Source organism: Dermacentor albipictus, chromosome 3, assembly GCF_038994185.2.
Source record: "Dermacentor albipictus isolate Rhodes 1998 colony chromosome 3, USDA_Dalb.pri_finalv2, whole genome shotgun sequence".
NCBI classification, from domain to species: Eukaryota; Metazoa; Arthropoda; class Arachnida; order Ixodida; family Ixodidae; genus Dermacentor; species Dermacentor albipictus.
Genome location: NC_091823.1, coordinates 114,360,536 through 114,373,035, shown reverse-complemented (window position 1 = coordinate 114,373,035; position 12,500 = coordinate 114,360,536). Strand labels below are relative to the sequence as shown.

The 12,500-nt window shown below is 50.2% G+C and overlaps 1 protein-coding gene across 3 annotated transcripts in view; it reads right to left on the bottom strand.

The window, feature by feature from the left end:
- Positions 1-12,500, bottom strand: part of LOC135916876 (alpha-tocopherol transfer protein-like) — an 85,817-nt gene that overhangs the window by 51,417 nt on the left and 21,900 nt on the right. Inside the window, exon 1 of one of the 3 annotated variants that reach the window (XM_070535959.1) lies at positions 4,930-5,286. The exons of the other annotated variants lie outside the window; for them this stretch is intronic. Coding sequence (XP_070392060.1) covers positions 4,930-4,934 — 5 coding nt within the window. The 5' untranslated portion in view covers positions 4,935-5,286. Of the gene's footprint in view, positions 1-4,929; positions 5,287-12,500 lie in introns of those variants that run through there. 3 annotated transcript variants of the gene reach the window in all.

Below are 12,500 nucleotides of genomic sequence, written 5' to 3'. Positions count from 1 at the left end.
GAGAACGAGGAAAAGGGTTTATTTACAGAAACTAAATCAGTCTAACATGACTGCTTGAGAAAAAGAGTATTAGTCCAACAGGACTGCATGAGAGAAGTGACTCAGTCTAACATGACTGCTCAAGAGAAGTGTCCTCAGCATTCGCACAACCACAGTTTTTATACACTCGATCCGCCGGTCCTACGACGCGGCGACTGTTCGTTTACTCATCACCACCTCGCCGCTGCTCTGCTGATCAGTTTACAGACACAAAGGCACACACATTCCGAAGCCCAAGCGACGGCGTTGAAGGGGGTGCCGTTCCGGAAAGTATCGACGCCGATCGAGGGTCGCTCGTTGTTTTGCGTCTGCCGAAACGTGAGAAGCGCAAAAATACGTCGTTCCCGCGGCAGCTTGTCCAGGCGTGTCAAATCAGCTCCGCGTTGGGGAACTCTGGAATCATTGTCCACACACCGAACTCGTCCCGTCACAATGTCGATGGGGCTGGAGGAAGGAAGCGGGTTTTCAGCACAAAGGCCGCTTCTTCGAACGCCTCCTAGCTGCAGTGACGGAGAGGGAGCGGAATGCGCGTCTTGCTCCCCTTGTCGTAATCGGGTGGCAAGGTGGCAATCTTGCTTAGCGGCTCGCCATTCTTAACAATATGCAGTGACTCTAGTTGGAGGTGCTCCGCGAGAGCCCACGGGAGTTTGAGCTATAGGTCTTCGAGGGATGAGGAACGTGAGGAGGCCTGTGCCCTGCTGAGAGCCTACGCCGCAGTGCCTCTTTCGCGGGTGTGGGCAGAGCTAGAGAGTGTGCGAGGAGGAGGAGGAGGAGGAGGAGGAGGAGGAGGAGGAGGAGGAAAGGTATTCCGGATAATGAAGCCAACGCGGCGCGCGGGGATTGAGTGAGTTGGTGGATGACCAATGGAGTTAACAGGGAAGCGAGACTGCGTGCGGCAGAGGATAGAGGCATCCTGGTGGCTCACGTTATGAGAAGGCGGGGCCAACGTTCGTCTTGTTTTCGTGGCGGCCTTTTAAAGTGAGGCGTCGCCTTTGCGTGTCTTGTGTCTTCATTATCGCTGGAGTACACGGCGCATCTAGCCAGAGGCAGGAGGAACGGGGGTTAGATCAAGTGCGACCTCCTTCCCGCGAATCGCCCGTGTGGTCACGTATTCATTGTACGTCACAGAGGAGGTGGGCATCGTCGTGAGTGTAGCGTAGGGCGGATGCGTGTATGTGCCACGGAAGCGTGTTTCGATGGAAAGCGTGGCAAGCCTGCCCGCTTCGTGCACGAATTAACGTTTTTTCACAGCGGTGTGATGGAAGCGCCATTGCTCTAGTGACGGCCAGAATTCCCGACTTCGGTAGCGCTCGGGACATAGATGTGGCAGTTGGCAATTTGCCAGCCTCTGGTCACCGTGACTGTTGCGCTTTGACTAACAGTGTGGTTAGCGCCGATGTAGTGCACTGACACGCGGGCTTCTTTATCCGGTGACTTAGTTTCACCGGTATATCGCTCAGCGCAAGACGCGCCTTTCCGTATATCAGAACATTCTCGAGCGTTGTAGCCGATTCCACCTGTAGCCATGTGTTGCCGCGGCACCTTGTGTAACCAACCTGTGAGCGCGACCCGAATTGTTTTATGCTTTCTGGAAGGCACGCGAACACCAGCGATTAGTTGATTTGAAAATTATAACAGCGCTAACACATGCAACCACAAAAGAACAAGGCCGCTGTTATAATTTTCAAATCAAGTATATTCGCCAACTCGCCCAGAAAGAAGTTTTAATGAACCAGCGATTACGCAGGAACGGTCAGAAAGTCATGAATAAATATCCGACGCGTCTGACCCGTAGACCAGAGTTTCGGAGATCGCTGAATGCGCTCGCAGCTATGGTTGTGCTTCGAGTGTCACCTTTGTGGGCACAGGTTCGTCCAATAAAAAGTTAGTTTCATGGCTGACAAGTTATGCTACTGGTTCGTCACCGTCACTACAACTTGACAATGTGGCAATCTATCGTGCGTTTCACTAATGGTATCTTCGACTGGTCGCTTCCATCCCCCGAAGCAGAGTCGGGCAGATCCGGCGTTCCCCGAGCTCAGAGGTAGAGGACGAGCGCGAAAGCCGAACGTGCGACTCGCTTATCGCAGGAGGCAATGGCAGATGCTAAACCACGTCACTACTACCAACGTCCGATGTTTCGCTTATCGAAAGCTCCCGGCGCTGCCGCGAAAACCGGCGGACGCGCCGGCGGGACGAGCGTTCGTCGCAGTGGCCTAGGTTGCCTAGGTTACGGTGGGCCGTCGCCAACAGCAGCGACGCGGCTCTGCGATGACGTTTCAATCTCGATGACTGCTCCGACGACAGGGCTCGGAGCGCCTCAGAGCGTTCGGAGATGGAGGAGAGCAATCGAGAAGAACCAGCCGAACGCAGGGCGGGCACCCTCTTTCAACCAGCCGAAGACAACGCCGCTCGCGAGAGTGCTCCAGAGCGCTCAGAAACGACCAGTCGAAGATGGCATAAGTGTCTCGTGATTGTACGCTCGACGCTCTTTCCTGTTGATGGTGAGGGAGCATTCGGTTTGGCATTTCGTAGGACTGTAATACTGTCAAAGCCATCCAGTGGGGGCGGTGCTTATAGTGATAATGCTTCGAGGCTTGTAAGATACGAGCAGCGTAATACGGAGAAGCGCTCGAAAACGTTATGCGCCTGTTTAAACGGTTTTCTGAGAAAATAAGAAAACAAGATCATTCACGAAGTTCATGTCTTGAGGAACTGTTGGGAATGTTAGGGCGACGTGCAGGCAAATTTTGAAGTGAGTGTGTTCGTGACGGGTCAAGTTAAAATTGTTAAATCTTCATTTTCGGCCCTTTGGGAGGCGTTATAAGAAACGTTTACAAATTTGCCCGCTTCCCTGGGAAGATAAGGAACAGCAAAAATTTCATATTTAAGGGGAATAAAGGCCGCTATTTGGATGACATATACTGAAAGTTCAAAGGGCCTAGATCAATTATGAGCTTTGAAAATAATTATTTAATGCTCGTTTTCTCCAATTCCCATGCGTTTATGCGAGGCGTGTGGTTTTCCCGGCCTTCTCGGTGACGTATGCGATGCGGGTTGTTTATATTTTGTTGAACTAGGAAGCATGTATTTTTTTTTGGGGGGGGGGAGGGGGAGGAGTGGAGTGACGAAAATTGAATGTTTAATCTCTGTAGGTTGATTACAACCGCGCTAGAATATCAAGCTTTCCAGAATGCCATACTGCCGTTATCCGCTATGTTTCGCTGAGTCCTCAAACAACCGTACGAGAAACAAAGTTGAAATTCGATGAAAATTGACGGAATCGTAAGCGTAATGGTGTGGCGAAATTTTTACGTTCTAGGCTTAATTAGAAGCGTTACAAATAACGACTTAATTCTCGTTTTTGTTTTCATTTTCTTTTTTTTCCCTGTTTTCATGCAGTATACGAGGTTGGTAGTTGGTTTCCCGGTGTCCTCGGTGAACTAAACGAGGCAACTTGTTTATATTCAGCGCGAAAATAAGCGGGCACGTTATGGGTATACGTGTAGGCAAAGCTCGATGTGCGTGGGTTTATTATGGGCTTTGCCGGAAATTACGCATGAAAGTGCTCCGGATCGTTATGAGAGTGTTTTACGGGTGGCGCAAAATTTAACCCGCTGCCCTCGCATAACTACAAGTGCCACTGAGATTTAATTTACAGAACGTAGGGGCAACACTATGAAAAATATGTCTGCGAAGTTAAATGCGCGTGGATGGTATGAATTCTTCACAAAAAATTCCTTTAGCGAGTGCTTGAAAGCGTTAAATTGCCACTTTACGCGATGTTTCCTAATGCCCCGAGGAGACTCTATGTTGTACCAAGTTACCCGCCATGGTTGCTCAGTGGCTATGGTGTTGGGCTGCTGAGCACGAGGTCGCGGGATCGAATCCCGGCCACGGCGGCCGCATTTCGATGGGGGCGAAATGCGAAAACACCCGTGTGCTTAGATTTAGGTGCACGTTAAAGAACCCCAGGTGGTCAAAATTTCCGGAGTCCTCCACTACGGCGTGCCTCATAATCAGAAAGTGGTTTTGGCACGTAAAACCCTAAATATTATTATGTTGTACCAAGTTTATATTTGATTATGTGCAGGGAAAGTTCGAAGTGTTTGGAATAATTGTGGCCTGGGCAATAAATTGTGAATGCAGTCACTCTAGCGCGTTGTGAATTTACTAGAGTTATGAGATTTACTAGCAGCGCAAAATTGAGCTCGCAAACTTCAGGCATTATATATGTGTATATATATATGGCCAATGTTTTGGCAAAGTGAAATACGTGTGGTTGAATTGCTGCCTTGGTAAAAAATTCCTTAACAAGTGTTCGAAAGCGTTACACGTGGGCAAGGTTTCAAACGGGCTAGTCATATACGGGCAACGTTTTAAAGTCTTTGATTTAATTACATGCAACTAAAATTCTTATTTCAACTCTTCGAAAGAAGCAGGTACACTGGAAATCAGGTTGTCATTTCACAATCAACAACAACAAAAAACAGGAATCAGCTATTACGCTTAATTGAAACGTAGAAGGTAAAGCCGGGAAGTGAACGAAAAGACAACTTTCCTCGTGCCCAAAAGTCGAACCCACACCTTTCGCATTACGCGTGCGGTGCTTTCACGCGAGCGTTTCTGCATTTAACTCCCACCTAATGCGACCGGGTATCGAACCGGCGACCTTTTGCTCAGCAGCAGAACGCCATAGCCTGTGGACCACCTCGCCCGGTCAATAATAAGTTTATTTAATTTGACAGATTGTCCTTGTGAAACCGCGAAGGCGCCTTGGTAGGCCAGCGAGGACTCAAAAAAAATTACCGACGATTACGTTACTTCCTAATGCGAAATTTGAGCGCAGCAAATAAGCTGTTTCACCTTTTCGACGAGTCTTACACTCACCGCATTAAGTTGTGGAAGGTGCGCTGGCCTCGATGGATATTTGTAACCGTTTGTTGTCGAAAAATGAGGAATGTCACCTTTCCGCACAGATTGCATGCATGAAGAACACAGTCTGAATTGACACAAGTCCGAGTTGGGAAACGCACACCGGAGATTCTCACGGCACGTATCCGGAAGCGGTTTCACGTCATTTTGGAACCAGAGCCGATCACACACTGAACACAAACTTCCAAACGGATTGTCTGTAAACTGTCGCCGGAAAGCATTTGTTGCACCCTGACTGTTTGCGAGCCTTTGTTTGCGTTTGGCCTCGGCCTCGGCCGCGCGAACGGTAGAGTCTTCTCTGCGACGGCGATGAGCTTCTGCTTCAGCCTCGCTTACTGCTGGTTGCTCTCGACGGCGGCGATGAGCCTCCGCTTCGGCGGTGCGAACGGCAGGGTCTTCTCGGCGGCGGCGATGAGCTTCTGCTTCAGCCTCGCTTACTGCTGGTTGCTCTCGACGGCGGCGATGAGCCTCCGCTTCGGCGGCGCGAACTGCAGGGTCTTCTCGGCGGCGGCGATGAGCTTCTGCTTCAGCCTGCTGGTTGCTCTCGACGGCGGCGATGAGCCTCCGCTTCGGCGGCGCGAACGGCAGGGTCTTCTCGGCGGCGGCGCTTAGCCTCTGCTTCGGCGACGCGTACTCCTGGATCATCTCGACGGCGGCGACGGTAAGCTTCTGCTTCGGCGGCACGCACCTCTGGATTCTGACGGCGACGGCGCTGGGCCTCTGCTCTGGCAGCTCGTTTAGCAGCAGCAGCAGCAGCAGCAGACGGAGGACTTCCATCGGTCGTCTCGCTCATGGCTCAGAAAGAACTGACAGATAATTTCGCAGTGGCGAACGGCAGCGGCAATTTCGGCTCGGGCGGTGCACATATACAGATCCGCCGCCACCGATCTGGCTCTCTGATTGCCACCGCACAGGGCGAACGGCAGCGGCAATTTCGGCTCGGGCGGTGCACATATACAGATCCGCCGCCACCGATCTGGCTCTCTGATTGCCACCGCACAGGGGTTGCATTGGAGGAGGAGCGAAGAAAGGAATTAAGTTCGAGCCGGCGCTTTGACAACCGGAGACTCGCAGGAAGAGGGGGGAGGGGGGCGGCGTGTACACCCAGCGGCAAACGATGGGGGCAGAAGCGCGCGCAGCAAGCGGACAACACGATAAAGGGAGGAGGGAAGAGATAGCAGCGACTGACTGATGCCGCTGACGCCGATAGTGAGTCAACCCCAGCTGCGGAGTTGGTTTCAGGGACAACGCCGCCGATGCCGACACAAACAATATGATACCCTCGCTTCCGCAGCGCTAAGAACCAGGTCTAGCCGTGGGAAGGTGGTCACGTATTCGTCGACGTGCCGGGGCCTACGTGAAATAACCGGCGCGTCGGCAACTGAAGAGCACCCTATCCGCCACACAAGAACAGGGGGGGGGGGGGGGGGGGACCCTTTCCTCCTCTTTCTGCATGGCGGCGACGGTGTTCTATGCAGTCACGTTATCTTGACTCTCTAGCGGCGTCAGCGGCATCCAGCGGTATCAGTCGGTCGCTGCTAGCGCTGGGGGGATGAAAGGGGGGCGGAGCTGGTTACGAGGCCGACGACAACGCCGACGACGACGCGAAACCCAGGAACGGACGCCAAAGAGCTGCGCTCTAAAAACGAAAGCGCAGGTGACGATGCTATACCTTTGCAGCAGCCACAAATGTGTCCATAACGAAGGAGAGCCCGCGCAACGTAACACGACAGTCCACGTTACGAAAGGGAGACTATAATATAGCACTGTGGCGGCCGGCGAGGAGGAAGGATGTGACGATGCCATGGCTGGAGCAGTGCACTTCGGGTCGGCTGTGAACACACAGAGTGTATGTGTTATGTGCTCTTGTTTTTCTTTTCTTTTTTTAAGTTTCAGTGGCTAGGGCATATCCGAATGGCCGCCCGACGAAAGCAGCATAGCTACAATTCATCATAATGCATAATTATCATCACCATTATCATAATCATCTCGCACCAGCTTCTTCATGACGTCATGAACTTTAACAGCGTCTGCGCTGGTGCGTGTATCAGTTAAAGAATGACCACTTACACGGCGTTCGAAAGTAATCGAAGCCTCGGCGTATGGAAAGCTTCCGCGTTAGCTTCTAGGCAAGAAATTGACGGATCCCACGCATATGTGTGGAATCCGTGATAAGCGAAACTTTCTTTGATGTTTACCGAAATGTATTCACTACTCCTTCTTCTTCACTTATACGTGGCTCAACGCTCCTCACTCTATGCGGGCTATGGACCCATTTTGGTATGGTATGGTATTCCCTATGCGATGGCGCACACCCACTGTGGGGGATTGGCCAAGGTTTGGGTGAAATTAGGCAATCTTTATTAAATACTAAAATTGGTAAGCTATCTGGAGGAAACGAACAAAAATAAAATGTTCGTTCCCTTCGCTTCTTTCTCCACACTCGAATGCTTGAGCATCTTCGTCACAACTTGCATACAAATTTTTTCAAGAAAAGAAACCAAAAGAAGATAACGTATTATCGATATTAATTAAGTATAGGTAGTACTAATCGATAAGTTAACAGGAAGCAACAGCTTCCCATTATAACATGAATACTTCTTGCCTCTTATTCTGCTTGTCTATTCGGGCACCGCCCCAAATTTTGTGACGTCATTATCATTCTTCGTTTTGAATGTTTGCTTTTAACCCTTTTTTGTGTCTCGTTGGGTGTACTTTTCAATCACTCTAGTGTGGCCAGTCCCCTTCCTGAGTACTGAGTCATGTTTTGAAGCAACAACAACCTACCCGGTGACCTACACATATGCTGGGAAATTGGCCGACAATCTTGACACACCCAGTGGTACATGCCCAGTGACCCAAAGTTCTGTATACAGTAAACTCTCAGTTGTACGAACGTTGGTTTAATGAATATTTCAGAATAACGAATTTTTTAGAAACTCTCAAGAATTTTTTAGAAACTCCCCGGCGGTATTCCCACGTATTCTATGCAAAAAATATTTCAGTTAAATGAATTTCTGAATAGCGAATATTTCAGTTGAACGAACTCGATCAGTGGACCCGGGCTCATCCTTTAAATCAGTTCAACGAAGTTTTGCGCTCTGAAGCGCTGACGTAGCCGACACTCGCCGCCCCCAAAATCGCCCCTCCAGCGACGCAACAGTAGCAACCGCTACAATTAGAAACTGCTTGCAGAAATCCTGCCTTTCCCTCATGTGCGGTGAATGCGAGCAAGAGGAACAGCGCAATGAGGTGGTCGACCCCGGGATGTGGACGGAGGTCTGTCGCCAGCTGGATGGTGACAGCAACACTTTGGTTGAAGGCTATGTGCAGTGTGAGAGCGAGCGCATCATCATCATCATCATCATCATCATCATCATCATCAGCCTGGTTACGCCCACTGCAGGGCAAAGGCCTCTCCCATAATTCTCCAACTACCCCGGTCATGTACTAATTGTGGCCATGTTGTCCCTGCAAACTTCTTAATCTCATCCGCCCACCGAACTTTCTGCCGCCCCCTGCTACGCTTCCCTTCCCTTGGAATCCAGTCCGTAACCCTTAATGACCATCGGTTATCTTCCCTCCTCCTCATTACATGTCCTGCCCATGCACATTTCTTTTTCTCGATTTCAACTAAGATGTCATTAACTCGCGTTTGTTCCCTCACCCAATCTGCTCTTTTCTTATCCCTTAACGTTACACCCATCATTATTCTTTCCACAGCTCGTTGCGTCGTCCTCAATTGAGCTCATTCTACCTGTGCTGAACTATAAGATCTGGAAAGTGTTTCCAGTGTTCGTTCCAGTGTTCCTTATTGGGTAGTCCATGGTCCAGAAAGGGGTGTGTGCGACCAGGAATTTGATTAAATATACAAGCAGAACAAGACGCAAGAAGTGAAAAAGTCGGCCACAGAAGCAGCCGAGTGTGAAAAAAAAGGTAAAGAAAACAGAGTGGAGAGTCTTGAGCTACAGAGAAGTGCATATGGTATAGATGTCAAGGAAACTTCGTTTAAACCGATTCCGGCGTGTTCGCGAAATCTGCATGTTTTTTTTTGTTGTTGTTGTCTCTAGTTGTTAACTTTGAAACGCAGAAGCAGTAACAATAAACCCTTAGCCAAGATCTCGTAGAGCCTCAATCAATACGGCTTGATGAGAGAAAATTTAATTACAGGGTGGTACAGTGCAATGTAAGCAAGTGCATGAGAAATTGGACAGTATCCATCGAAGAATTGAAATGAATTCAGGGGTTTTGCGTGGAAAAACCACGGTTTCATTATGAGGCACGCCGTAGTGGGGGACTTCGTATGAATTTTGACCACCATGGGATCTTTAATGTGCCCCCAATGCACGGGAAACGGGCGTTTTTGCATTTCGCCCCCATCTAAATGCGTCCGCCGCGGCCGGGATTTGATCCCGCGACCTTGTGCTTAGCAGCCCAACAGCACAGCCGCTAAGCCACCGCGGCGGGTAACCATCAAAAAAAGATTGTCGAAATCAAATGACGGCTTCCTCGTAGACCTGCCGAGATATGCTGCTGCTGCGGACACTTATTGGTCAGCTCTATGGGTTAATGCTACAAAGCTTGTGGCTGCTATGACCTAGAACTGCTTTCTAGGGTCGGCCGGTGTTAGAAATGTCATTGAAGTCCTTGCGAGTAGATATATGGCGCATCAGCGTCGAGTATCGACCACCACATCACCACCACCTTTGATTACACTGACTGTCTTCGAGATCGGCCCCTCCGTACTACACGCAGAGTCGGGGGAGGCGGAGGAGGGAGAGGAGGAGGAGCCAATGAAAGTTTCGCTTTAAAAACGAATCACTGGAAAAGCTGGAGATGCCATACGTATTTACTCTTGCAAGAGCTGCACTCAAAACCGCCAGGCTTATGACTGTACCTTCTGATTGATTGATTGATCGAGTGATTGATTGATTGATTGATTGATTGATTGATTGATTGATTGATTGATTGATTGATTGATTGATTGATTGATTGATTGATTGATTGATTGATTGATTGATTTATATGCCGTTATTTCATTTCGATGCAGCTACTCTCTTCGCACCCGCATGTCACCTGAATGAAGGGGTAAGGATTACTTATGGGGGATCACGGAAGGCAGCATGACGCTGCTAACTACGATAGTGTTTCATGCAGGAAAAAAAGAAATAAGTAACAGTAGGGAGCGTCACATGACAGTATTGAAGCCTAGTCACAAAAGTTAAAAAAAGAAAGTAGAATCATGAGAACCCCCACCCCCGCTCCCAATTGTAAGCAGGTGACGGCAATCGGTGTTTTCTAGGCCCCTCGCGTAGTGCACTGAGGCAGTCGTGTCTTTGCTCGCGGCGCCGCTCGCACTGTCGCTCGGAAGTTGTAACGCGCGGCTAATCATGCGGACACTCCGGAGCTAGTGCTGGCGTTGCAGTGGCAACAATGTTTCCAGGTATCTAGGCCGTGAACTGAACGCATCAAATGGGCCGAGCAGTGAGCGAGCGTCCCGCTCGCGTGCTGGAGAAAGCGGCGGCAACGGCGGTGGCCAGCAGCACTCGAACAGCTATACCCCGAACCGGCGCGCTGTTCCCAAGATTCAACGCGGGATTCACGCACTTCCCATGATTCTCCGTGGGAAAGCGTGGGAGATAACAGCCTTTCGAAGGCTGGATGCCCTGTTGATGATTATTCCTCCTTTTGTCTCTATTTGGTTGCGCTGTTTCACGCGTTCTGATGAAGCCTGACATCTTGCTTCCTTTTAGACGTCTTCTTTTCTTTATTTTTCTTCCTTTCCCCCGTGTACAGATCGAAATCTAGTCAAGAACGAAAATGGAAGACAGGACAAGGAGAAAAAATCGAATGAGAAAAGATGCTGGCATGGTGACTCGATTGCGCATTATTATTGCTTCTTTTGCGACTTCCAGATGACGACCATCTTGCTTCGGCTTGAGGGAGGAGCGATCGGGGAAGAGACTGCGAGATACTTGTCAATTCCGGGTATTCACATCAATGAGATACAGAGCAGGCACGCCCGGGAAAATGACCTCCAATTGAACTCGGGACAGATTATCCTCTTACTAAACCGCACGCCCCCACTATGGTAAGAGCTGGAACCAACATTGTTAGAAGCCTCGTGCAAACCACTCTGGTCTAGCTCCGCGATCGTCATATGGGGCCGACAAGCCCCGCTGATCTGAATATGAGACAATTGAAAACTCTGCGCAACGAAGCTTCGAGGGGCACCACCGAGCTTCCCAAACGCACTCGTACCAACTGCGGTACCTAAAGATTCCCAGCAGCAGGTACGTCATACAGCAGCACAAAGAGAACTATCAAGCGCACCTGCGTGAAATACTTCCAGGGAGGCCGAGTCTATCGTCATATGGACAGAGCTAGGCCTTCACAGCGATGATGCCTTGCAGGTTATACAGATTACGTCATCTGCCCAAAGCCAGCAATCTTTTGCTTTTTGTTGCCTCACGCACCGTTGAGTAAGGGCACTCGATCAGATCGCGTTGTGTACGTTAAGTTTGACGGCCGCTGTGCTTTCTGTCAGCTTTGTCTGCACGCGGAGAGTGGCAGGGAAGACAAACGAGTGACCCCTCCTCCTCTCAACAATTTCTTCGCGACATGGCAAGAGCTCCGTGTCGCACGTTTGTATCGAGCACCTAGAAGAACGAGCACGCGTGTGAGAGAGAGAGGATGGTGAGGACCCGAAAGCAGCATGACGAAGGGCCCGGACACGCCATCTATATGCGTGTACGGTACGGGAGTATATGACTCACATGATAGGCATTTTGCAGCAGCGGTCTATTACGATGTCACGACTGAACAGGGAGTTGCGAAAGTCACTCTAATAACGCAGGTATACAAGCATCTGCGAATTGGATCTGGAAGCCACACGAGAGGTGATAGAACCGGTTGACAACCATCCTCACTACGGCCCCAAGTGCATCGTCTATACACGGACAGCCAGAAAACTATCTGATGAAGCTGATGACTTCGCAACTGTCGCGACCGCTGCGTGGATTAAAGAGAAATGAAAGAACTGATCGCTGATAATGACGTCCACTGTACATCGGGTCGCGCAAGGGGCAACCTAACCAACAGAGAGGACCTAGCGTCGAGCTGCCTGCCAGCTGACGTGCTCTGACCGCCAAAGCAGGAAGAACGATCGTACCCCCTTCCCCAACAGTATGCCTTTCATATTCACGCCGTCACCACGGTCAGCCCAACCACCGCTGTGTTAAGGCGACTCAGTTTCCTTTGCAATTTCTTCCTGGCACAGACAGACAACTTGTGGAATAAGTAGGAAGCGGCGGGCAAGAAGTCCACAGCAGGCACGCAACTGAGTTTTGACAAGCACGAAGACGCGCTCGAAATTCTATAATCGCTCCAATGCCTGCGTGCACGAAGCATGGTCGTTTGTATAGTGCGAGCTCAGCGGGCACCGATGCGAACGAACTTCATTCACGCGATCCATTCTGTCTCTGCAGTACACGCAGAAAACAAATGCACTGTGTGAGGCCGGGTTG